General features: G+C 37.2%; 2 protein-coding genes across 2 annotated transcripts; both read right to left on the bottom strand.

Annotated features, from left to right (window-relative positions):
* Nucleotides 1-1,625: 1,625 nt before the first annotated feature.
* On the bottom strand, nt 1,626-11,318 carry hbp1 (HMG-box transcription factor 1). Its single transcript, XM_082160029.1, has 11 exons — nt 11,207-11,318; nt 8,855-9,035; nt 8,553-8,754; nt 8,341-8,464; nt 5,984-6,095; nt 5,540-5,655; nt 5,278-5,434; nt 5,041-5,185; nt 3,666-3,944; nt 2,922-3,063; nt 1,626-2,747 (listed from the first exon to the last, which is right to left on the bottom strand). The coding sequence occupies exons 1-11, from the start codon at nt 11,219-11,221 to the stop codon at nt 2,730-2,732; spliced, it is 1,491 nt and encodes a 496-aa protein (XP_082016155.1). The 5' UTR covers nt 11,222-11,318; the 3' UTR covers nt 1,626-2,729.
* A 473-nt stretch (nt 11,319-11,791) lies between these two features.
* On the bottom strand, nt 11,792-26,712 carry prkar2b (protein kinase cAMP-dependent type II regulatory subunit beta). Its single transcript, XM_082159230.1, has 11 exons — nt 26,024-26,712; nt 25,416-25,451; nt 20,233-20,288; nt 20,041-20,124; nt 18,872-18,978; nt 18,640-18,793; nt 17,327-17,428; nt 17,152-17,226; nt 16,293-16,361; nt 16,017-16,152; nt 11,792-14,498 (listed from the first exon to the last, which is right to left on the bottom strand). The coding sequence occupies exons 1-11, from the start codon at nt 26,283-26,285 to the stop codon at nt 14,365-14,367; spliced, it is 1,215 nt and encodes a 404-aa protein (XP_082015356.1). The 5' UTR covers nt 26,286-26,712; the 3' UTR covers nt 11,792-14,364.
* Nucleotides 26,713-26,782: the final 70 nt, after the last annotated feature.

Genomic DNA, 26,782 nt, shown 5'->3' with positions numbered 1-26,782 from the left:
TGTGTGTGTGATTTGGAGGGGTTTCAGGAACGTGGAGCACAAGGCCGTGCCGCAGTAGGTCAACACACAGAGCTCAGAGAGCAAACACAGGCAACACTGCAAATAGATGAAGATACTCCAGTGCATCTCCCACGCCGTCCCAACGTCCACACCTAAATATATGATCTGATTTATTAGCCTGGTAGATGATAAAGTGGCTGAGAAAATCCTAGAACTACTTTGAAGGTCTTTATGGTGACTTAGAAACACCATCACATTAGTTTTGCATGGGCAAGCAGCACTGAAAATATTAAAATCTAGGTATATATGTGAATATATATCCTTTAATTCTGTTACAATGTATTTTTGTCCTGTTTAAATGCTTTTAAGGCATACAGTTCAGGCACATTCATTTAAATTTCATGAGGACATTTAAGTGTTTTCTGACTTTGAAAGACATGAATTGTTCACAAGGAGAGCTGTCTTTGAAAGAAGCATGTGGAAAGCTGGGCTAATGTTGGAAAATCTGGTTTCTTTTACATATTATTTTATATATATCTTAATGATATAGCCTAAGTGTCATGGTGTGCTACTGATATTTAGCCCTAGTCTTTTTATTTTATTTATCTTAAGGCAGTTAAAATCCATATTTCAGTTCTACTTAAAAACTGTTGCACAGTACAGTAAGCCTATATGTATTAATGTTTAGCTTTAATAATTATATTATTTTAGAAGCACAAAGCTGATGAACACGTGCTTCATGTGTAGCATGTATTGTGTTTGTGCGCCCCCTGGTGGATGTACCCGAATAACTCATAATATCTGTCTGCAATTTAGGTAATGAGATTTATTGGACAATATCAGACCTGTAACGTCAGATAAAATAAGATAACAAGCCACATATGAAGATTCGAGTGGTGAATATTCAACAAAAGGTTACATTTGATGGCGACGCTCCTGATTTCTGGCCGTGCAACTCAATTACTTGAGTTTTGATGTTTGGTGAGAACGGGAAAGATTCAATTGAAACTTCAAAGCAAATACGCTGAATGGAAGATTGATCCACAGATCTTCTGATACACTGTGGTGTGTATTAACACAGACTTCATTAAGGCTGTTTTAATGAAGATTTGTTTTGATGTCTGGAGAGTCTCCAGGGACACCGTCGCCACGGAGATGAGTACGGCTGATACTTCTTAAAATGCAAATCACTGGTCGGACGTTTAAAACAGGTTTTTACAAACTTTGTCTATTAATTACTGACACAGTGCTGTTTGAATCCAAGCCAACATTCTCTCATTTACCACAGAATATAATTGCTTTAAAAAATCGTAATGCGTTTATAATCGAAGTTTATTGGGGCAGGACTTTTATTTTATTTTATAAAATTACGCTATGTAACTTCTTTTTTTTTATATATATTATAATAAAACAGTAATTATGAGAGTATGAAAAAAACTGTCTTTACCTAAATGCGATTTGATAAACCTTTAAAAAAAAAGATTTATATTTTAGCGCTGTCGGGACGGATTTGGCGGGAAGTTGCGTACCAACGTAATTCGCTTGTTTGTACAAAGACACATTGTTTATGTTGATTATTATAATTTTTTCATGTCAGGAGACACAAAAGAAATGGTGCACATGTATAGGGTAGCGAGTTTAAAATTTTATTTATAATATGATACAAGAATAGTTTGTGCAAGAAATGGATGGGAACGTTGACCTGTACAATATTAACATAAATGTATTTGTAATGCAATCCAATGGCAAACACAAAACACAACACTCAGTTGCTCAGTTTGGCCATGATTGTGTCAAAGGATACATCTTATCAAGATATATAAATTTTTTACACATCATTTCAGCTTGTATACATTTATTGGTTGTATAAGGTTATATTTGAATATAAAGTGCAAAAACAAGAACACTTACAGTGAAGGCATGGCCCTGAAGTGCTGTATGTGACAACATGTGTGTCGTTGTACTTGCTTGCTTGCGTGTGGGACTCTATCCATGTTCAATATGGCCATTATGGATAGACTCATACACACACACACACACACACCTGCACACAGTTACGCAGACACACACACTGATTATGGCCTAGGCTGGACTGGTGTCATATCAAATTCAACCATTTTCCAGCACGTCGACGAATACGAAGTTCAACAGCATTCGTCTGTTTGCAATACATTTGAGTCTGTGCAATAAGTTGAGTTATACAAATATAATTAATATGAACAGCTGAAAAAAAAAAACAAGCTAAGATCTAAATTTCCCCTTTTTACATTGAAAAATAGACATTATTTGTATATATATATATCGCTCCTTCGGCCTCAGTAAAATAGCACCACAGGGTTGCACCTTTCAAGCCTAGAAATACGAAATTACCTGATAGAAGAACTGAGCGTTGTCTTGCTTTGGAAAAGTAAGGCATTTTCGTCATTTTTGAAAGGATAAGAAAAATACACAAGCACTGTTAGTTGACTAGATTAAAACATTTTTTTATATCGCATATAATTATATCATGATTTGCCTTTCGTTCATATATTTTTAAAAATGTATTTCTTCTTTCGCAAATTCTTCTCGCGAAGACGTTTCGTTGTAATTAGCGAATTTGATTTGTTTGTTTTTTTTCCCTAAAGCAAGTGCGTGAAGCATCACAGTTGCGGTTTATCATTCTTTTGAGAGAATGTGTATCGGTGTCCGTCTCCTGCTGTCCAGTTCGTGTTTTGGTGACGATCCTCAGGCTAGTTCTGCTGAGAGCCCTACAGCGAAATGGAGAGGAATATGATTTAACGATCAATTTAAAATTCTTAATGACCTAAGAGCCAATGAAAATGACGACAGTTCTTTTGAGAAAATCGAGGTAAGTCAAATTTTATCTTTCAAAAACAGATTCATGATATCAACGCTAATCATGCTAATTCAAAAATGCTAACCGAGTTTGTTCTCTTGCGTTTCCAGCAGTCAGGGTTGAGACGTTTCTGCTCCTCGGCCAGAGCTTTGGCTTCCATGGTGTACAGCCTCCTTTCCTCGTTTTTCATCTTCTTCCATTTATCGCCCAGAATCACGCTGATGGCTCTGAGTAAATTAGACACAGAAACATCTGTAATGTCTCATTTATCCATGAAACCGGACACTTCAGAACATTTTTTTCTTCTTATTCTACGAAAATGTATTATTTTGTCCTATTTTAGTATCGATGCTGCCTATGTAGGAAACAGACATCAAGACAGCTCACTAGGTTTTTATTTTTTATAAAAAAAATAAAATAATTATGTCTGCCTTACTATTTTTTTTTTATTATTTTTTTTTTATTCAACTTTCATAAAAGCTTAAAATGACATTTAACATTAAACATAAGCCAAACAGATATTTGGGAAAACATTTAACAGATTAACATTAAATTCTACAAATTTTTTTTTTTCAATATAAGAGATGTTTTTATACACTTCTTATTTCTAGTGATTGAATTCAATGAGTCATAGAATATTTTAAGATTTTTACAGAAAAAATTGAAAAAGAGGGTGTTATAGACATTACTTTAACTTTATGCATATGGAACTTCCCAAGAAGAATGATTAACTTTAATATGTTATCAATTATATCGGAGCCAGTATCAGCTCACTAGGGTTCTGGAACAGAGCTAACGCACACATGTGTTTGTTTGCACATCAACACACCTGTTGTCTTTGCCGGGATACATCTGTGTGTATTCCACCCTGTACTTCTTGGCAAAAAGCATGAAGGCATTCATTGGCCGCTTGCACTTTGTGGGTGTGGCTCCAGAGCTCCCTGAGGCGTGGCTGCGCTGTGATTTGCTGCTGGTGGAGTGGTGGGAGGAGCCGAGGGCCTCACAGTCGGGACTCACAGCGCCCCCACTGGACTGGGAAGCCCGACGCTGGCGTGCCATACTGCTCAGAACATACACGGCAGAAGAGTCGAGAGGAGTGAAGTCGTAACTGTGGGGTGAGAAAACATGTTAAACGTCCGTGGAAAAAATCACCCTGTCCCTTCGGTTACAGAAGGACAAAGGGGAAAGTACAGGAGGAAATGGGATTGTTCCATACAAAAAACAAATAATTAACATACTTTTAGAACTGTACCACAATACCACAAAGCAAGACCTCATGTACCAGTTATCGTTAATGGTTGTGTTATTGTTGTTAGATTTTTACTTCTTTTTCTCTTATAATTTTTTTCTTTTCTCAAAAGTTCTTATGTCAGAAATGATGTATCTATGTTATTATTATTATTTTAAAATAATAATAAGATACATCTAGGAAATCTAAACTAAAACTAACTAAATTAAATTAGTTACTAGTTGCAAAACAGTATCAAATTAGGTCATATATCACATTAAATAAGACAAATATATTTTTCTTAAATCATATTTTAATTTGTCATTACCACAATGCAAAAAAAATCTTAACATTAATATGAAAAAAGAATGAATATTGGTAACAATTTACACCAAGGTTTCATTTGTTGAAATTAGTTAACATGAACTTAGAATGAAAATACTTAAAAAAAAAATATTATTATAATATTCATTCATATTTTCAATTAGCTTTTAATATTATAATTTCAGTTTTTATTTTAAATTAATTTTTGTGTGTACATTTGTCATTTTTATTAGTTTTTCATTCCTTTTTTTTAATTGATATTTTAACAATGTAGACATCAATCCAAAACACAAGCCATAAACAAAACAAAATCAAACCAAATAATAGTAATAATAATAATGATAAATAAAAAAAAGAGATGCATATTCCGTATGTTCATTATAACACAATGCAGGAAAACAATAAGGAACAAACACATATGCAATCAACATATATGTATATTTAAATGTATGTGTTTTTATTTCTATTTAGCTTTAATTTATTTTTATTTCAGTTTTTAGTTTAGTACTTAGTAATTTTATTTCAGTTAGTTGCCATGGCAATATTTAAAAAAAAATTTCCTTCATCAAATATTTGTAATATTTTGATCTAATATTTAATTTCAGCTTTATTTCAATTAAGGAAGATTAGTTCACAATAACAACGCTGGTACCTCCTAAAAGTGTCAAAAACGACAGAGTCGTCGCAGTTGATGGCGTCACGGTGTCCTGGCGGCAGACACAAGTCTCCGACCTGCATGTCATAGCAGGGAATGCCGTGCTGTACAACGGTAAGGCTCGGATAGAAAGAAGACCACCCTAACACACACACACACACACAGTCAGAATAATCTTCTGAAATCACATTGATCTGGTAACGATACTGCATATAAAAAGGCTTTTGCGTTTACCTTTATTTTTCACAAAAAACGGATGGTCCAATCTGCACTCAGCAGTCAGAGGCCCTGCTTCAGGGGAACCAGGGTCAAAGGTTAACTTCAGGACAGACTGGCCGAAAGACACGCTCTCCTCAAAGATCACCAGCTTTAGACCATCAGAGCCATAATTCTGCGAGACAAACAAACTTATATTATTTTGTCAATAGGATTTTTCAAAGCATACTTAGAAGTAACTTGATGAATAATTGCACAGAGCTCATGTTTACACGATTACCTTCATCGGGTTGGACCGTGTTTCTCCCTCGTCCTCAGAATCTTCATCCGACTCCATCACATCCTCTGCCTCCTGCCACTCCACATTCGGACCTTTGTGGAAGCGTAAACGTGTTCCTAGAGGAAAAAGATGGTTTGGTGAGATACACACATATCAATCAATACACTTTTGTTCACATAAAATTGCATTGAAGTACAAGCAAACATGTTCTAGGAAGAGGGTGTGTTGACTAGAATTTGTTCTGAGGACTTCTTGTCCCTCCTGTGACCCAGAGACACGCCTGTTTCCCTCTTTTACTCCTGTTGCTCTGCATTTGTAACAGCAGAAGGTGCTGTTCACCACATTTCTCCAAGTCACTCATTGATAAAATGACTGCCATTACAATATTGGCTGCTATTCTGTTCCCAAGCTTTTAGGAGCACCTTTATCTGCGTGTGTCTTTACCTTTCAGGAAACAATGCCAGGCAGTGGAGGGCCAGGAATGGGACCATCCCAGGTCGTCATCATCGGACAGAGACGACATACAGAAAATGCCAGACTCCGACTCACTGCTGGCCTGTAAAACGCACAGAAAACAGCCTCAGAAGTCTATACTAGATCCGATTCACTCTTTGACGGCCAGCCGCTGTTTGGCAAAAAAGTCACAGTCTGGCTTTAAACAGGCAAATGCATAAGAGTGTGTGATTGGATCATTATTGCAGTGATTATTATGTTTCTAGCATGTTATATGTTTGGCATAAGTCTAACCCTAATTTAACGGACTGTGTAGCTTTTCATTTCTTGTCAGTACAAGATCTGGGCCAAAAATGTATGATCCTCTTGATGGAACTAACATCACAACATTTATTTGTGATATATATATGTTTTATATATTATATATTTACATTAGGGCTGTCAATAGATTACAATTTAAAAATGGTGTATGCTTAATGTCACGATGAGTTTGCGATTAATAGCACAAAAAGTGTGCAATTTATCGCAAACATATTGTGAAATTAAACTTACACCATTTATCTTGTTTACCACGTTCATTTTGACATCATTTGCTATATCCAGCAAAGGAAACCATCAAGACTAAATGCTGATTCTCACAAACGACACTTGGAGACTAAAAAAAAAGGACACCAAATGATATAAGGAGTCCTTATAATTCATACATTTATGCACACCAAAAAAAAACATTACAGAAAAAAACTTTTCAGAATTCACAGTATATAGTATGTGTACAGTGCAACATCAAAGAGCTTGTTTACATTTTACACAAGTCAAGTTGTGATACCGAACATGGAAATGCCCCAAAAAAATTAAATACCCTAAAGTTAAACCAACCGCCTTGACCAGACTGCATTTACCTACTATCACAGATCCATTCAGAATTACTAAACACAGCAACATACACATGACAAATCAAAACATTATCCTGAATGTGTGTGAAAACAAAATGAATGTGTCTGTCCGTAAATACACTGCGTCGAGAGTGAGCATACAATACGACTCCTGTACGTCACCGCAATCATCTTTACCTTGATCGTAATACTCTTCCATCGAAACTTTACTAGTGAGATGTTGCTTTATCTAGCCAAGAAATGTAGTTTGCATGGCCATCCAGCGGTGGGTTTTAACATTCCCTTCAGTCTGTATTTCACACAAGCGTGATGTGTAAGGGCTTGTGCTCTTCAGAAACAATCACACACCTCGTGTTTTAAAGCGAAACACACACTGGGAATGAATAATTCACTGAGAACGCAACGTGAGGCTCTATTCTCTCTGCCATCTCTGATGACATAAGCCTGGTTATCTTTACATTAGCGCTGTTTTGGACTGATTGTTTGAATGCATTCGCTTATTGGATCAATGGACCAAAAATTTTCCCAGTTTAGCGACTTAAAATGATCTGATCTCGCAAACAGAGAAGCGAAATCCGGTTAAAGTTTCCGCCTACCAGGGTTTCAGGTGCTGGCGCCATTGTCGATGCTCAGTGCGATAAACTCCCGACTTCTAAGATCATATAATTATAACATATAAATGTGTACAATTTCTCATGCTTCAAGTCATTTATTTGCGTTAAATTATTTTAACGCGTAAATGATTTTTAATTAATCGCATGCATTGACCAGCTAACATTGACAGCCATAATTTATACAGGGCTTGACATTGACTTTTTTTGCTCACCAAACACTGGAAAGTGGTTACTAGCCACTCAGCATTTTCACTGGCCACAATTTTGACATCGATTCCATGGAGGAAAACTGCCAGTTATATATTTTTAATATTATCTCAAAATTTGGCAGCAGGTTTATTAGGCTGCTGTCCCTTTAAGACCTGACATACGGGACCCATTATACTGTATTATTTAGCCAATATACTTGTCTTTATGTGCGCACACTTTGGGTGTGAGCACAAAATCTGCGGGAATGAGTAAAATTATGCTGAATACGCGCAATCCCACGCCGAAACTCAAGCCCTGTAACACCAACAATATTAATCCGGAGCAAATTAAACAAATGAGTGAGGAGAGGCGGGTTTGTGTGTCACTTGTTTGTCGGAGAGAGAGAGAGCAGCTGGTATAGTGTCTCCTGCAGAATAGTTTCCGATATTTCAGTATTGATACAGCTTTTGGCGGGTGTTAATGTCAATATATATATAATTTAAATAATATAAATAAGTTTCATGGCGAGTAAATTTGCTGGTTTCATTGGCAAGAGTGGCAAAACCTTATTTCTGGACCTTGATATCTGCACATAACTTTGGCATTAAACCTGATTATGAGTGTTTGTGTTTGGAAAGGCCCGTGGCCGTACCCTGGTGCGCCGGCGCTCTCTCATGTGGCTGCGGGCGGGACTGGGGGCGCTGCTGGAAGACAGAGGGGGTCGAGCGTAGGAATGTAAACTGCTACTGCTGGAGAAGATGCGGACAGGAGAAGACCTGCAATGATAATGTGTCATCATCAGTATAGCCTGAGCTGCACGATTTACATGAATGTGCAATGGTATATATTCCAGGATTTCCTGACCGGTTGTGTGGGGCGTTCTGGAGCAGGGGGCTTTGAGGGCTCGTGGCGATGTTGGCCAGCTCGGTTAGCCAGTTTGTGTGTGAAACGCTGGAACTCCATGCGTCGCCGGGTTCCTCCTCGTGATGCGACACACCCGGGGCCACCTGGAACACGCCAGGGGTCGACTGATCGTCCTGCACCTCCTGCAGCTCCGGCAGGTCATCTGCAGACACACAAACTGTCATTTACAAGTAATCTGAATATTGTTTGCACTTGATTTTTTTAATTTTTTAGACTCAAATATGTGCGGTAAAGCTTATTACCGAACTCCATGTGGCTCTCGTTAGAAGGGCAGCCAGGTGAGGAGGGCAGACGCTCATTACACTTGAGCAGGTCGAAGGCCTCGTCCATTCCTGAGCTCTGTGACTGGACTTGCTGGACTCTCTGGGGGACTGACTGAGTTTTCACTTCCCACACCATATTATACCATGTCAGCTGTGAAGGCTGCAAATACAAGACAAGTGGTTAACCCTCTATGGTATGGTGTTTAACAAAACATTTTTACAAATTTCCTTGCTATTCAGAAAGAAATACAATATGTCGCACTATGGCAATTAAAAGGGCAGGCTTAAGGTAGCCAATGATGTGCTGTTTTTAAGTCACATGACATTTGAATGTCCTTCGTTCCCATTGTCACCCTCACACGGAAGACACCTGTTGAAGTGCTCAGAAAACGCTCTATTAAACTAATTTCTAAACATCTCTTCTCAAGAGGGATTTTTTTGTGTGTTTTTTTTGCATATTTAATAAGTATATTAGTAAATCAACTTTGTCAAACATAGTTTAACTGTAAATTGAGAAAAATATCACTATAATACCACTATGGAATTGCAGTAATGTATTTCCCCATGGGGATTTTTTTTTTTATATAGTAGCATCAACAATATGATTGAAGTTATTTATTTATTTGAAGTTTTTATTGTAGTATAGTTGTATTTATGTATAAATAACAAATTGATTTCTTCATTTCAGAAAATTAATACAGCAATATTTTACGGAAAGGGCAAAAGGAAGAGCGCAGAGTTAGCTCTTCCATGTGATGATAGTGAGGATGAGTTAGCCAAATGATTGGGAATGAAAGGGATCGACTTATTTTTGGTTTGGATGAGTTCCAAGTATATTAAATCTATCAATTTCTAAAAGAAATGTGCAATTAAATAGAAAAGAAAATCATGATTTTATCGAAAAAACTCATTTTTCTTTCTTTCTTTTTTTTTTTTTACCATTTTCCGTTTGGATTTGTATGATTGAAGCTATTTCATGTAATTAAAACTTATTTGGAAAAATATTTCATGGTTAGAACATAATGCGTTAATACATAGTGTTAAAGTGAAAGAAAAATGGGTAGGTAATTTCCAGACCAGCATACTTGCATATGCTTTTACTTTGGGTTTTGTTTTTGTTTTTGCATTATGTAGACTTTTATTTTGAATGAATGAATGAATGAAATGCATGAATGAATGAACGAAATGGATGAATGAATGAATGAAGCAAAACACAGAAACAAACACAGCCTTTTCTGTGGGGTATTGTGCAATATGTTCTTGGCCACTGCTTGATCACGTTGAGCACACGTATATTAAATAAGAGAATGTAAAAGGCTTTGAGTCATTCATTTTGGCGTGTTAAATTACGCGTTTTGTTTTTTTGCTAGCACTGCGTCCGTTTCTGTAAAGCGCAGTCACGTGACCCGCATTGCACGCAAGGCTTGTTTATAAACTTTCAGGGACTTCGCGCATGCGCAGCGCAGCTCATTCATTCATAACTGCGTAACAACGGGGGATCAATAACAGCGATAGACTGCGCTAGAAAATTCACCATGACTTTAGAGATTCATGGATTGAAATCTCCCCGTTCGATTCAATCGAAGATCGTCCGTGTTTATGAGCGGAAAGCTTCATTTGAGGCTATTTTGCTCGGTTTCAGTTTTTCACACAGGAAGAAAAGACGATTTTTATGCTTTCGTGAACAAAACGGACGGAATCGCATAGATGTTTTGGTTAATAATTGATATTTTAGCACGAATAATGTATTTTTTTATAACTGAATACGGGAACAATAACTTCAATACGGCTGTAGCAACGATATGAAGGTCTTTGTTTGAAAAAATCGCCAAAAATGAATCAACAACTGCCGTATTTAATAAAAACACATCTTATACAGACCATCCAGCGGTGAGACTTTTGATCCACGTAGATTTACTGAAAATAAATGCTTAAAACTGAACTCAAATGTCAATGGTGGGAGCTGTAAACAAAAGAATGTCAACAAGTTGAGACATGGTACATCAAGTCCTTCCTTTCCCCCCAGTGTAATGAATGGAGACCCTGTTTTCTTCTTGGCTTTGATAAAAAAACACGACCAATTGTGTTTAACTATTGTCACTAAGATGAGGTTGAGAATTACTAAACCACAAGCAAAACAACAAACGTCACGGAGGAAAAAAAAAAAAACCCATCAAGTATAAAGTTGTCATTTGCGATCGAAAAAATGAATGACAGTCTTTTTGCTTCCCACGGCCACAACCGTCCCCGTTTAAAATAGTCACGCAAAATAAAGTTCATTGACATTACTGTTTCATTTCATGGTAATATTTCAACAACTTTTTTACTTACCAAACCTGTCGCCATTACCGAGTATCTCTGGCATTCTCCGCGAAGGCAGGACCGATTACTTTTAGATATGGCCTCCCATTGGTGGAGACGCACGTCAGTTAGGTGAGCTCGAAGCGCGATTGGCTAGTCGCTTGGACACTGGGATAGACATGGATGGGTTTGTTATTGTGTTTGTGATTGGCCAGTTCTCCATGCCCGTTACATCAGCCGCGAATTTAATTGGTTTAGACGGCATATTTTATATGAAAGACCCTCCTTCTTTGTTAAATGGGGTCTTGAGATATGTATTGTCTTAAGACGTTGTAAACAAACATAAAACAAGATTTGTCCTCTCATTTGGATTTATTACAGCTCATTTAAAGTGAAATGGCTGTTGGTTTGAGGCATAAATGCAGGTTATGGACCCAATTAATGATATAAAGCACAACAATATCACATCCATATGAGGAAGTTTAATTTTTTATGGCATTTCTATGTAAATGTTACTCAGCGAGGTCATAATATGCATAAGTGAAAATAAATAATTTCAGCATAGGAGTAAAATGCTCACAGTCTTACAATTTAGCTGTAATAATCACAACATGATTTAAATACAAAATTGTTCTTTATTTGAATGGAAAGTCAAATATAACTGACGTTATAATACTGGGTTCTCTTGCACCAAGAGACTGTAGACCTTTGATCCATTTTTCAGGACATAAAAAGCATTAGCGACTTCTCAATTATATGCGGCAGAAATTCACAGAAATGGTACAGAAATGAGCACTGATCAGCAATTAAAAGTCTTTCCCCCCCCCAATGAACAGGGTAGAAATTGTGTAAAGTTACACTGACACACAGATATGGTTTAGGGATTCATTACAGGTTAGTTTACCAAGAGACAAACCTGTGGGGATCTACATGGGAAGAGGTGATGATGATGATGATGATGGCTAAGCTGTTTATATTAGAGGTAGACAGTAATGAATCTTCAGTAATGCTTTAGGAAGAAATGGATACTAGTAATGCTTATGACTTGCTGTGAAGTAAAAAGATCCAATCAACAAGGACGAACTTCTCATACATCGAGAGATAGAGAAAAACAGTGTCCAAATACTGCAGAAATGAACAATAAAGCAAGTGCTCTGAAGAACATTATCAAAATGCCAAAAGCTTCCAAAAACAAAAGAAACACAGAAAGAAAGAAACTCACAAATATGCACAGGAAAAAAAAACGAGGAATCATTCAGATAAAGCAAATGTCATTGGTACGTTTTTGAGCTTCTAGAAAACAAATGTGAACATACTATTTGTGCATGTCGATCTAAATTCAACGTGAAGTATTAAAAAACAAAATAAAAGCACTGAAGATGTGAACAAATCATAAAAATCTGCTACACCATTTTAAAAGTAAAGCTACACAATGTCTATATCTACTATTTATACGTGACGATGAGGAGCTTCCCTAAAAGACTGTGCAAAAATAAGGAATTGAAAACATGTACAGTAGAGCTGTCATGACACTGGCATCAAAGTGCAATAATATTCAAAATGCATTTTCATTTCTTCATGTAATTTGAGTCTGTGCATCTCTATGTCCTCTTCTCATATTGTATTCTCAATCAGTCTGATCGGATACGAACTCATGGGAGTGTAATGAAAATCGAGCATTAAAGTCAGCATGAAACAGTTCGCAGACCATTTTACAGTTAAATAGGATATTCAACAAGAAAAAAAATGGGTGGGGCCTGATTTTATCCGACAGAATTGATTGGATGGTGAAAAAACATCCATACCAGAATACATTTGTGACATCAGCTGAAGACAAATGTTTCATAGGCATTGAGAATTTTTTTTATGTACAAACTTTTTTTGTTGTTGATTAATGTACACTAAGTATTTATGCTTATGTGACTTTTTATGTTGACTTTAAAGTGCCCTATTATGCTATTAAAAAACACTTTTTCTCATTATATATACTAATTTCTCAAAGAGTCTGAAACGGTTAGTTCGAAGATTCAGTCTCTCTAACCCCGCCTTTCTGCGAGTCTACTCTGCTCTGATTGGTCAGACGGCCCAGTCTGTTGTGATTGGCTGGCGCATGTTGGAAACGAAACACCTATTACCATATCTGAATTTCAGCTCCGGAGGCTTCCTTGATACACAGTGATTCAAACAGTAACAACGGCGTCCGTTTTACGTATCAATTCCACAGCGAGTCTCATCCTTTTTGAAGTGTATTAAAGTGGAAAACAGCGTCTTCTCGACATATCAACAAACAAACCAAACTCTTTCAGTCTCAGCCACAACTAGTGTTTGAGGGCGGGGCAAAGTTGACGTTGTTCGAGGGCAGCCAATGAAGAGCATAGACTGGCAATATGCAAATTTGTTACGCTGTTACTTGAGATACTGATAACTCATTTCAGAAGTTCAGAATCCACATAGTTTGTGTGCACTTGATCTTTAAAATTGTGCAGACCTTTTAAATTCACAAGCAGCTATATTACACACTGCATGAAAGCTAATATTCAAAAAAGCATTATGGGGCACTTTAAACTCTTGGCGTGAACAGTCCATAATTGTTTCCTTTTTCTGTAACAGGTGTCATCAAAATGCAGTTCATGAAGCAAGTGGACAGAGCTCAGTTGCTGAATTCATTCATTAATTTAGTCAAAAATGGCTTACAGTAAAAATGACTTACATAACACTGAAAACACTGACAACCTGTAGATTTCAAAATGCAGAAGTTTAGCTTTAAAAGAATAAATTAACATATCACTGTGCTGTATATGGCAACAATTCGGTCTTTATGTGGACGTCACTGTAAAAGATGCAGCATCGGTAACATGAAAGAAACACAAACCATGTTTAAAAAATTAGAAAGATTCGAATAAACACACCAGTACCAAATCCCCAAACCGAAAAACGCGTGAGGAAACCCCTGTAACCCTCATGTACCCTGGAGGAAAATGCTCACATTTGGCTTTTCACATCTAAAAAATCATGATCATTGACACACACCGGAGTTTCACATCTGTGAATGCAAAACAATAACTTCAAGCTTATGACCTACAGTATGTTAACACGATTTCTTGACCATGATGACGGCCCTCTACTTACCATTTTCTCATCATTTCATGTTGCATTTAAAGTTTGCGATGTTTATTGATTAACTGATTTCATGCATTCTGCTCCTCTATTGCCATGTGACTCCCGAAAAGCGTGATCAGCTGCTCTTCGTAATTCGCAATGTTCCGTTTCATGATGTCCATGCAGGGGCCTAATAACCTCTCAAACGCCTGCACGTCCATTACTGTAAAACACAAGGTGAATGACCTCATGTGCAGATGCGATACATACGTTATGTCATATGATTTATACTTACCGGCCACTTTATTAGGTACACCTTGCTATTACCGGGTTGGACCCCCTTTTCTTTGTGGCGTACTGTAGATGCTGGAAACATTCCTTAGAGATTCTGGTCCATATTGACAGGATCGCATCACGCAGTCGCTGCACATCCATGATGTGAATCTCCTGTTCCAGCACATCCCAAAACTGCTCTATTAGATTGAGATCTGGTCACTGTGGAGGACGTTTGAGTTTAGAGAACTCCCTGTCATGTTCAAGAAACCAGTCTGAGATGATTTGAGCTTTATGACATGTGTGTTCTCCTGCTGGAAGTAGATATCAGAAGATGAAAACACTGTGGTCTTAAAGGGATGGAGATGGTCAGAAACAACACTCGGGTCGGCTGTGGCGTTTAAACGATGTCCAATTGACACTAAAGGCCCAAAGTGTGCCAAGAAAATACCATTACAGCGCCAGCAGCCTGGACCACTCATACAAGGCAGGATGGACCATTGCTCTCATGTTACTTATGCCAAATTACCATCTGAATGTTGAAGCAAAAATGGAGACTCATCTGTGTTCAGAGATGCTCTTCTGCTTCAATGTTCGAGGTGTTGAGTTATCAGAGATGCTCTTCTGGTTTCAGAGATGCTCTTCTGCTTCAATGTTCGAGGTGTTGAGTGTTCAGAGATGCTCTTCTGGTTTCAGAGATGCTCTTCTGCTTCAATGTTCGAGGTGTTGAGTGTTCAGAGATGCTCTTCTGTGTTCAGAGATGCTCTTCTGCTTCAATGTTCGAGGTGTTGAGTGTTCAGAGATGCTCTTCTGTGTTCAGAGATGCTCTTCTGCTTCAGTGTTCGAGGTGTTGAGTGTTCAGAGATGCTCTTCTGTGTTCAGAGATGCTCTTCTGCTTCAGTGTTCGAGGTGTTGAGTGTTCAGAGATGCTCTTCTGCTTCAGTGTTCGAGGTGTTGAGTGTTCAGAGATGCTCTTCTGCTTCAGTGTTCGAGGTGTTGAGTGCTCAGAGATGCTCTTCTGCTTCAGTGTTCGAGGTGTTGAGTGCTCAGAGATGCTCTTCTGAAGATCTCTGTTGTATCGAGTGCTTATTTGAGTTACTGTTGCCTTTCTATCAGCTGAACCAGTCTGGTCATTCTCCTCAGACCTCTCACATCAACAAGGCATTTTCTCCCACAGAACTGAAGCTCACTGGATATTTCCTCTGTTCCTACTCTGAATCCCAGTAGATCAGCAGTTTCTGAAATACTCAGACCAGCCCGTCTGGCACCAACAACCATGACACATTCAAAATCACTTTCTTCCTCATTCTGATGATCAGTTTGAACTTCAGCAGATCGTCTTGATCGTGTCTGCATGTCTAAATGCATTGAGTTGCTGCCATGTGATTGGCTGATCTTTGTATTACCGAGCAGTTGAACAGGTGTACCTTATAAAGTGACCATTGAATGTGTAATTATAATTCATTACCTAAGCATTTGACGTTGTCCATGGCATATGCAGAAGCCGCCCGTGGCTTGTTGGTGACGAGCGCCAACTCCCCAAAATACTGCCCTCTGGAGCATGTGGCGATTTCCACCTCCTCGTCTTCAGCATCGTTTTTTGACTAGAAGAGAGGTAATGACACCGGAATGTAATGCATGTGAACCTTTTAAAGCTGAAAGGCACATTGGTTTATTAAGATGCATAATGAACTAAAATGTGCTGTAAACAGTGATTCTTTGTTAAAACACGTTTTTGCCTCACCTTGCTCCTTTTCATAGTGATCCTAACGTGTCCTGACTCTACGATGTAGAAACTGTTTGCCAAATCACCCTGTGAAAACAAGGATAACCACTAAGCACTGCAGATACACGTTTAAAAGTTTGGGGTCTGTAAAATTTTTACTTTTTTTTTATTTTTTTAATATGACGCACCAAGGCTGCATTTATTTGATCAAAAATACAGTAAAAAAATGAAATATTGTGAAATATTATTACAACTGTTTTGTATGTTGGTATATTTGTAAAATGTAATTTATTCCTGTGATGCAGAGCTGAATTTTCAGCATCATTACTCCAGTCTTCAGTGTCACATGATCCTTCAGAAATCATTAAATATGATGATTTGATGCTCGAGAAACATTTCTGATTATTATCAATGTTGAAAACAGTTGTGCTGCTTAATATATTTGTGAAAACTGCAATACATATTTTCAGGATTCTTTGATGAATAGAAAGATGCATTAAACATTATAAATAACATTATAAATGCCTTTACTGTAACTTTTGATCAATTTAATGCGTCCTTGCTGAATAAAAGTATTAATTTCGCATAAAAAAAATCGTACTGAGCCCAAACAAATGAACGGAAGTGTATAGCATATCACTCAAATCTGATTGGTTGAGCCATTTTTTCACGATTTTTCCAATTGTTAAAAATCATTTTATACACGCTGAACTCATAACTTGTACTCAAATCTCTTTAAATATTTTAGTGGCAAGCATAAATGCAGAAATTAAACAGAAAAATAAATGTGCATGATAAAAAATCCAGGTTTTCCATGACTGTGGGAACCCGCAATAATTGGTCAAAATATTTTCTTTATTAGTTCTGTCACACTAACCTGAGCAATGATCTGTTCCCCACTATTGTACACTTTGGTCGACAAGACATCAACAACCTTCATTCTCTCTGAAACCTAAAAACAAGAGACACGTTTATTCATGAAATCAACAAGAGGACTGCACGTGCAGAAGTAAAGTGTGTGTGTGTGTGTGTGTGTGTGTGTGTGTTCAAACCTCCAGTGACGTGAGCAGAGGAAGGGTTCCGATGAAAGCCTCGTACGTTTTTCTTTTCTTGGCGTTGTTCTTTAAGATGATCCTTCTGAATGTCAATCGATCCTAGAGGCATTTAAACAAAGAAAAATACAAAACAATATATTACACTCCAGGAAAACAACCAAAGGCAGAGAAAAGAGGGATTGAGTCTTTATCCTTTGCACAAATTAGGGAGTAACTTTCCTTTTGGTAAATTGTAAACAATGAATGCAATAATAAGCATTTTCAAAAATGGGACAATGAGATGACATTTTTCTTCTCACTTTTCAACCGTTGAACATTAAAAGGACATTTAAAAGTGTAAAAGCATTAACAAAATTACTACCACAGACCATGATTAACTCTGTAATATATCTTGCCATAGATATTCTTGTTATAGCATGTCCCATTAAAACACCAAGCGTTACGATATTCTCCTGACAAAACAAGGATTATTTGTAGCGCAACCTTATGATTTTAAATGATTTGTTTTAGTCTTTTTGAGTGGAACTTCCTCAAACTGGAAATGCCTCCCATAATCAAAAACGCAGTTGGCTTGTTAGGAAAAAGGTGGATAGTCCTGTAATTTCAATACTTGCTATGAAAAGCAGAGGGCGCTCTAACAAAACGCACACATGAAATGCTCTTGGAGAAGAAAACAAGGCATTTAGCATGTGATTTTACTGTAAAATTGCTTAAAGTCGACATGAAACGGAATTAGCGATAGCCTTCTCTTCTCTATCGTGACGGCTTCTGGAACAAGAACGAATGTAGAGGCGGGGCTTGTGGGGAATTGATTGGATGGTTGTGGTTTGCTATTGGTGGATCTCATGTGAGTGACAGGTTGCCCCGCCCTCGTCATCAGAGAAGAGAAGAGCTGCAAGAGGGAGGGGAAGTTATTTTGTTCAGAGATTACATGAATAAATAAAAATGTGCACGGATAAAAAATGATAATGAATACGGCAATATTCCATAAAGGTCACACTTTAGTTTAGGGTCCAATTCTCACTAACTATTAACTACGACTTTTGTCTCAATAAACTCCTAATTACTGCTTATTAATAGTAAGGAAGTTGATAAGTGATATTGGTAGGATTAAGGATGTAGGAATAAGGCATTAATATGTGCTTTTTAAGTACTAATAAACAGCCAATATCCTAGTAATATGCATGCTAATAAGCAACTTTGAAACCAATCTGAGCACTTAGAAAGTGATGTACTGTAACTGCACGCCACTGAATATTTATTAGACCATGTCAGGCGGCTTTGGACGGGTGATGACAGGAATCACTCACGAGGCACCACAGGGCTCCAGGTGAGGTAGCGATGATGGTGGCGGCCCTTGGCGTGTTGTACATGAGGGCCAGCTCTCCAAAACTCCCACGGTTGTCATAAGATCCCACCACCCGCGTGGTGCCCTCTGCTTTCAGCTCGATGTCAAACATGCCCCTGTATGACGAACACAAGATATCGATGTCTGACAGGTTTAAACTCCAGCATTATAATGCAGAGATGAACCCAGTTTACCTCTCAATGACGTAAAAGTTGTCGCCATCGTCATCCTGATCAATGATGTGCTCTCCTATCACCACTACCTTCTCAAACATGGCATCCAAGACTTGGGATATCTGCTCCTGTTCATTCAGAGAGCAGACATATATGAGCCTTTCTTGTGTTAAAGGGAGCCTAATGGACTCTTCTGGCATCGTTATTTCTTCCATCATATATAAAAGGAGATATTTCACAGATTTCAGGTGAATAACTACATGTATTTGGGTTTGTTCCGAAAACCATAAAAACATTTTGTTACTTGAAATAAAATAAACATGAAATGAAATAAAATATTTTTAAAAACCAGTGCTGTCAAATCGTGATTAATCGCATCTAACATAAAAATTTGTGTGTGTGTATATATATATATATATATATATATATATATATATATATATATATATATATATATTTATTTATTTATTATTGTGTGTGTGTGTGACTGTATATATATATATATTTACAAACTTTTATATTAGATTCGATTAATCAATTTTATTTTAACTTAAACCACTAAAATAACTAAAACTGAAATTAATATTAATAAAAACTATATAGACATGTAAAAAAAATTACTGAAACTTAAAACTTACTTAACTCTTTTTACATTTTTTTATTAAAATTAAAAACATTTAAATGAATTAAACTATTAATAAAAAATGATGTCATATTTGGAACAGGGTTATTATGGTTCCCTAACACTAAAACTATTCAAAATGTTTTTTGTTAATTGAAATAAAGCTGAAATCAAATCAAATATAAATATTAGATGAACATTTTTTTAATGTTGCCTTGGAAACTAACTGGAAAAAACTAATTTAAGTTGAGGCATTGAAATGACTAACAGGAAATAATAAAAAACTAAAACTGAAATAATAAACATAAATATTTCATTAAATAAAAAAAACACATTTTTAGTTATTTTATTTCCTTCAACACACATAATGAGTCACATTTGTTTTTATGGCAATCTTCATTTTTTTATATCAATCTTTGAATATTTTAGCTATTTTTTTCTAGAAGTAACTAAGCAACAACCCATCCATGTTAATCTTAGTGTCTGTCTGACAACAAATTCACCCAAACATGTTGTCAAATTGAAGAAAATGGCGTCTTATCATCTTATGAAGTGTTCATCATCTTACCTGGTCCAGATTTTTGAACAGAAGGATGTCTTTGCAGGCTTCCTGTAGTCTCTGTCTCTGCTCATCTGTTTTGGGGTAAGTGACCTGAAGTGCACAGCAAAGCATTGTGGGATACTGGGCAGCAGATGCCACAGAAATGCATAAAAGAGGAAAATCTCTCATTTCAATAGCCTGTTTCGAGAGGCCACTCACCCTGGGTTCTCTCTCCTCTTCATCCTCCTCATCAGGGTTGTACGCCTCCGCACAAACTGTCCAGAGAGGAATAAATGCAGGAAATCGGAAGCAGGATTAAAACGACCTGTCTAGACAACGCATTACTGCGCAATTAAAACACTGTGTGCAACCTGTTAAAATAGAAACAACCAATTTAATGAAGAAATTAATCTTAATGTCTGCTTTAATTGGTTTATTGGATTGTTTACATGGTTTAAAACACCTAGAAAATAAAGGCATCATTTTCTCATCCTTATATCGTTCTGAAGCTTAATGACTTTCTTTAGTCAAACACAAAAGGAGATGTTTAGCAGATTGTCCAAGCTTTTAAGAGAAGGTTTTTAGAGGATAATGTACATTTCCCACTGTTGCATGTTCCCTGGTTTTGTGTTTCTTGTTTTTGCTATTAGGACTTTTATTTTGAAGTGTATTTTCTGGTCCCAGTGTTGAATATATAGATTTCCCTTGTTTTTTGCCATAGTGATTGATTACCCTCACCTGTTCCTAGTTAGCAGCATCTGGTTATCCTGTGGTTTTATATCCCAATGTTTTCAGTTCTGTTTCCACCTGCTCCTGCTTTTTCACCTTAGCCTGGATTTAATTGTGTTATTTTGTTAAAGGTGCTCTAAGCGATGTCACACGTTTATTAGGCCAAAAATGTTTTTGTCACATCCAGCAAACATCTCCTCACTATCCGCTAGCTGCCTGTCCCCTGAACACACTGTAAAAAAGTGCGGTCTCTGTAGACAGTGCAGGCTCATCAAACGGCAAGAAAAACAAACTGGCCCAGCCTGGACCACGAAACATAACAGTGTTCCAGCCAATCACCGACAAGAATGATTTGGGGGTGGGGTTGGGGGGTTAGTGCACGTGCACATGAAGGGGGGTGTGTGGAGTGGAGGAGAGAGAAGCATGAAGAGGGAAGTTAGCTAGAGGAGAGATGTCCTAACAACGACTAACGTTAAAATTGTATATTCTTGAGAATTTTGATATGGCCGACACACGACCAAAGAGACGACGTTCCGATGAACAAATAACAAAGAATAGGGAAAAGGAGAAGGAACACGAAGTCCCGAATTTACATCGGAAAAGCGTTCAAAAGGTGGCGAGAACTCCGCCGGCAGAAGGGCTTCCAATCCGACATTCAGGTGGCTCTGTTTTTGCTGGAAGGGCGAGTAAATCCAGTTTGTTTTTCTAAATGGTTCATGACTGTTTTAGGAAGCACGGAAGGGAGGGGGAGGGGACGGGATGAGGAGGAGGGAGGGTCGAGATAACCTCCGTTTTGATGGACAATACTTTGAACGTCAACAAGAAGTGACGTCACCCAGCATCGCTTAGAGCACCTTTAATAAACTTTTAATATTGGAATTGGATCCTACTGTCTTCTCTGAAACATCACGCGTTACAGAACTCCAGACATTGAACAAGGGAAACACTGGGTATAAAAACACAGGATAACGAGAGGCTAACTAGGAACAGGTGAGGGTAATCAATCACTTTGGCAACAAACAAGGGTAACTATAGAAACAAAGCAAAACAAGAACTAAACAGAAAATACACTTCAAAATAAAAGTCCAGATAGCAAAAGCAAAATCTAAAATTAGAAATGCTTAACTGAAATACAGGGCTTCTACTCAGAATGGGAAAAGTCTGGACTTTTGTAATGTCCATGTCCCTCATAAGTATGGAAAAAAGAAAAACGGAGTACAACGGGAATTTTTTTTAATACTATTTTCACTCAGAATTTGCCAGTAAATTTCAATTAATCACAAAGAAATTAAATGTGAGATTTGTAAAAAATTTGTCAATGTTTTTATGAGCTACAGAACCCAGCTATAATAGTAATATTATGAACATCATTATGAACTATGATGAACATAATATTCATAGTCAGAATGTAACATGCATGATAACAGCTGGATTTTAAAACCATTCATCAGATGTTAAATATGGTCTGAAAAATCCACAGAAAAGTCTGGAAATTTGACTCTGGAAAAGTATGGAATTTTGATATGGGAAATGTGAAGGAACCCTGGGAATAAGAAAAGTAAACCTAAACAGTAAGATTTAAAAAGAAATAATAATAATATTAAGAAAAATGACAAAAACACATAACAAAATTACTAAAAAATTAAAAATAAAACTGAAATAAAAATAAATTAAACCTTAATAGTAATATTAAAAAAAAACTAAAAGCACTTAAAAATACTAAAATAAAAAATATAATAAAAACTAATTCAATATAGCGCATGAGTTGTATTAAATACTTTAATTGTACTTAAAATGATTTTTTTATTTCACTGTATTGAAAGCAGAAGATCAGATGTTCTGCTAAACATCGCCTTTCACGTTCCACAGATGAAAGAAGGTCACATGGCTTTTGGAACGGCATGAGGGCGAGTAAATGAACTAAAAATAAAGGTTTCGCAGTCATTCTAAATCTAAACTAATAATTTAAGAATCTTTTCCCACAATAAAGAGTGCAAAGGTTCTTCATGGGACCATCAATGCCAATAAAGAAGCTTTATATTTAAGAAAAGTTTGATAGTGCTGTTACACATGTAGCGAGAGATGAGAGGATCGTCTGCTCTCCTCTCCCACGCGCCTCCAGTATTCCTACTATAAATACCAACACAGAGAAGACAAGACCAGGAACTCCAGCGTCTAGATCGATACTAAAGTTTCAGGGCCAGGAACCCTACAAGAACCATCTAGACTGATCATCTCTAGATCTCCCAGGCTATTGTGTACATCAATCCAGGGCCTATTTTCCAATGTTTGGTCTAATTTCAAGTAGGTTTTAGATGACTCAGCTCACCAGATGCACAAGAAAATCACAGACATATTGGTCACATGTTCAGTGTTTTGCCTTAATATTGGTACTTTGCAGTCTTGGTTTGTTCTCTATAAGATCATACACCGCTCAAAAGTTCTTCTCTTCTGCTCACCAAGGCTGCATTTATTTGATCAAAATACAGTAAAAACAGTGAAATATTATTATAATTTAAAATAACTGTTTTCTATTTTAATATATTTTAAAATGTAATTTATTCCTGTGATCAAAGCTGAATTTTCAGCATCATTACTCCAGTCTTCAGTGTCACATGATCCTTCAGAAATCATTCTGATATGATGATTTGCTGGTCAAGAAACATTTATGATTATTATCAATTATAAACAGTTTTGCTGCTTCATATTTTAGAGTAAACTTTGATAAAAAAAAATCAGGATTCTTTGATGAATAGAAAGTTCAAAAGAACAGCATTTATTTGAAATATAAATATTTTGTAACATTATATGTGTCTTTACTGTCACTTTTGATCAATTTAATGCGTCATTGCTGAATAAAAGTGTTACTTTCATTCAAAAAATATCTGAATGACCCCAAACTTTTGAACAGTGCTGTAAAGTCTTAATTTCACGTCATTCTTGACCACATCTGGTCAGATCTGAGCTGTTTTCAGTCACAGAAAGAGAACAGAGCTCATGCTATTCTATTAAAAACCTGGCATGAAATAAACCAGACGGGAACAGCTCAACACTTCGAGACTCTCCTGATTAATTGTTACAAATAACAGAACTAGATTTAGCTTTATAGAAACCATTTTCCATTACAGTAAAGTGCTATCTATCATCTATCTATCTATCTATCTATCTATCTATCTATCTATCTATCTATCTATCTATCTATCATGTTGAATGTCTGTCTATCCATCTTTCTATCTTTCTATCTATCTATCTATCTATCTATCTATCATGTTGAATGTCTATCCATCCATCTATCCATCCATCCATCCATCCTTCCATCCATCCATCTATCTATCTATCTATCTATCATGTTGAATGTCTATCCATCCATCCATCCATCCATCCATCTATCTATCTATCTATCTATCTATCTATCTATCTATCTATCTATCTATCTATCTATCTATCTATCTATCTATCTATCTATCTATCTATCAATCATGTTGAATGTCTATCCATCCATCCATCTATCTATCTATCTATCAATCATGTTGAATGTCTGTCTATCCATCCATCCATCCATCCATCCATCCATCTATCTATCTATCTATCTATCTATCTATCTATCTATCTATCTATCTATCTATCTATCTATCTATCTATCTATCTATCTATCTATCAGTCATGTTGAATGTCTGTCCATCCATCCATCTATCTATCTATCTATCTATCTATCTATCTATCTATCTATCTATCTATCTATCTATCTATCTATCTATCTATCTATCAGTCATGTTGAATGTCTGTCCATCCATCTATCTATCTATCTATCTATCTATCTATCTATCTATCTATCTATCTATCTATCTATCTATCAATCATGTTGAATGTCTATCCATCCATCCATCCATCTATCTATCTATCTATCTATCTATCTATCTATCTATCTATCTATCTATCTATCTATCATGTTGAATGTCTATCCATCCATCCATCTATCTATCTATCTATCTATCTATCTATCTATCTATCTATCTATCTATCTATCTATCTATCGTTAAATGTCTGTCTATCCATCCATCCATCCATCTATTTATCACATCATTATAAGGAATGAGTGTAATTTTTCACCCATTATAAAAACATTTATTATTCGACCACCAAAATCCCATCTTCCCCATTACAAACCGGCTTTATTTCCTATTTCAGTCCTTCCTTAAACCACAGTACATTAAAATCTCTCCATCCGTCCTCACTTGTGGCTCTGAACGGTCCACGAGAGACAGAACTTCACAGCATCTGAAACACTTTCGTTCTGCAAACAATGCTGATCTTCCATTAGTCAATTAAACCATTAGCCTCTGAGAGCAGTAAAGAAGTAAATTACATGTTACTGTAACAATAACAAGACAAACGGCACTCAAATCACAAAAACAGGCTCATTAACCAGAGTAAGATGTCCCATTAGCAGGATATCTTCAACAAATTGGTAATAAGTAGATTCTCTCTTGACCACCAAATCTGTTTCAACAACAGATCGCTAATATATATTATGAATCTTCATAGAAAGCTCTTCAGCAAAGGTGATTTCTCTGATGCATGCACTAGTGTCCAATTGTGTTGTGATATATATATATTGAATAGGCCTATATTGTAGACTCATACACAGGTGAACTGCATTGCAAGGAACTTACCAGAAGCTCTCCGGACAAATCTGTTGATAACCGGAGCTGAAAGGAAAGATAGAAAAAGGATCGATAAAAAAAAAAAATGGCTTGTGGTGCATCAAATGTTCATTTAAAACATTCAATTCAAGATGCCACAGTAATGGCCTATCCGATCCGTCCACACCCAGGAAGCATCTTTCAGCTTGACCAAAGTCTAAATGTTTGTGCCTCATTGATAGTGATATTCCCCAATATGACACACATCATCACACATCAGCATGCATGCGAGGAAAAATGGGCCCGTGTGCACTGTACACATCATGCCAAGTATTTAATGCACACAGGCCCTAGTATCATCTTTATGAATAATAACCAGAGCTTCCATCTGAAAAGCATGGAAATGAGAGCATTCATATGATAAAACCAAGCCAATTAAGCCTGGTCTTTGTTCCAACCCCCTCTGCAGTGAGCTGACCCCTCATTTTTAAAGGAAAATGCATTTCATCATCATCATCAAGGAGATGTGTGATCATGCATTAGTACTGAACAAAAGATCACAGGTTAAGCCAGTGTGGACAATGTTGTGATGCATTAAACATGCAAAGGATATGAATGATGGTCCTAGTTGTCATTACCTACGAATTCTTCATCATCATCATCCTCCTCTCCGTTTTCAGAGTCGATCTGCATGGCCTCCTCGATGAAGTTGACGGCTTTGCCCGCTCGCGAGGCTGAATTGTGTTCATTGCCGAACGCGCCGCCGCGGGTCTCGTTCTCCTTGAGACGCGTGAAGTATTGCAGCGCGAACTCCAGCAGATCCCCCGGCTGGTTCCTCAGGACCTCCACGGTAAAGCTCTGCAGAAGCTCCGTCAAGCCCTCGGGGATTTCTATACTCATTTCCTGACGGTGAAATGTGCGCAAAAAATTCGGCCCGGTCTTGCGCGTATACGTACAACAACAGTCGGTCCCGTTTCGCCGCGTCAGCTGAGAAGAATGACCCGCAAAACGCGTCAGAGGGAACGCGACGGATTTCTCGCTATTCCACCATCTGCGTGTGTTTCCCACCGTGTCCGACCGTGTCCTCTAATTCGCGGGCGTAAAAATGGCTGGGATTTCAAGAGCTGGCATTTTTTTTCTCTCTCCCGCTGCTGCTGGCTACAGGAAAGCCGCGCATGTGATGCGGGAAACCATGGCAACCAGCATCCCGGGATTTGCGCAGGAGGAACGCGGACGCGACGCGTTGAACTAGAACGCGACGCGAGCTCTTAAAGGGCTAGTTCGCTTCAAAATCACCCTCATGTTGCTCCAAACCTGTATGAGTTTATTTCTTCTGTTGAACACAAAAGAAGATATTTTTGAAGAATGTATTCCCCCCCCCCCCCCCCTTAATTTTT

Source organism: Leuciscus leuciscus (assembly GCF_965113295.1).
Source record: "Leuciscus leuciscus genome assembly, chromosome: 25".
Lineage (NCBI taxonomy): Eukaryota > Metazoa > Chordata > Actinopteri > Cypriniformes > Leuciscidae > Leuciscus > Leuciscus leuciscus.
The sequence above is the reverse complement of the archived record's forward strand: the minus strand, read 5'-3'. Positions and strand labels throughout refer to the sequence as shown.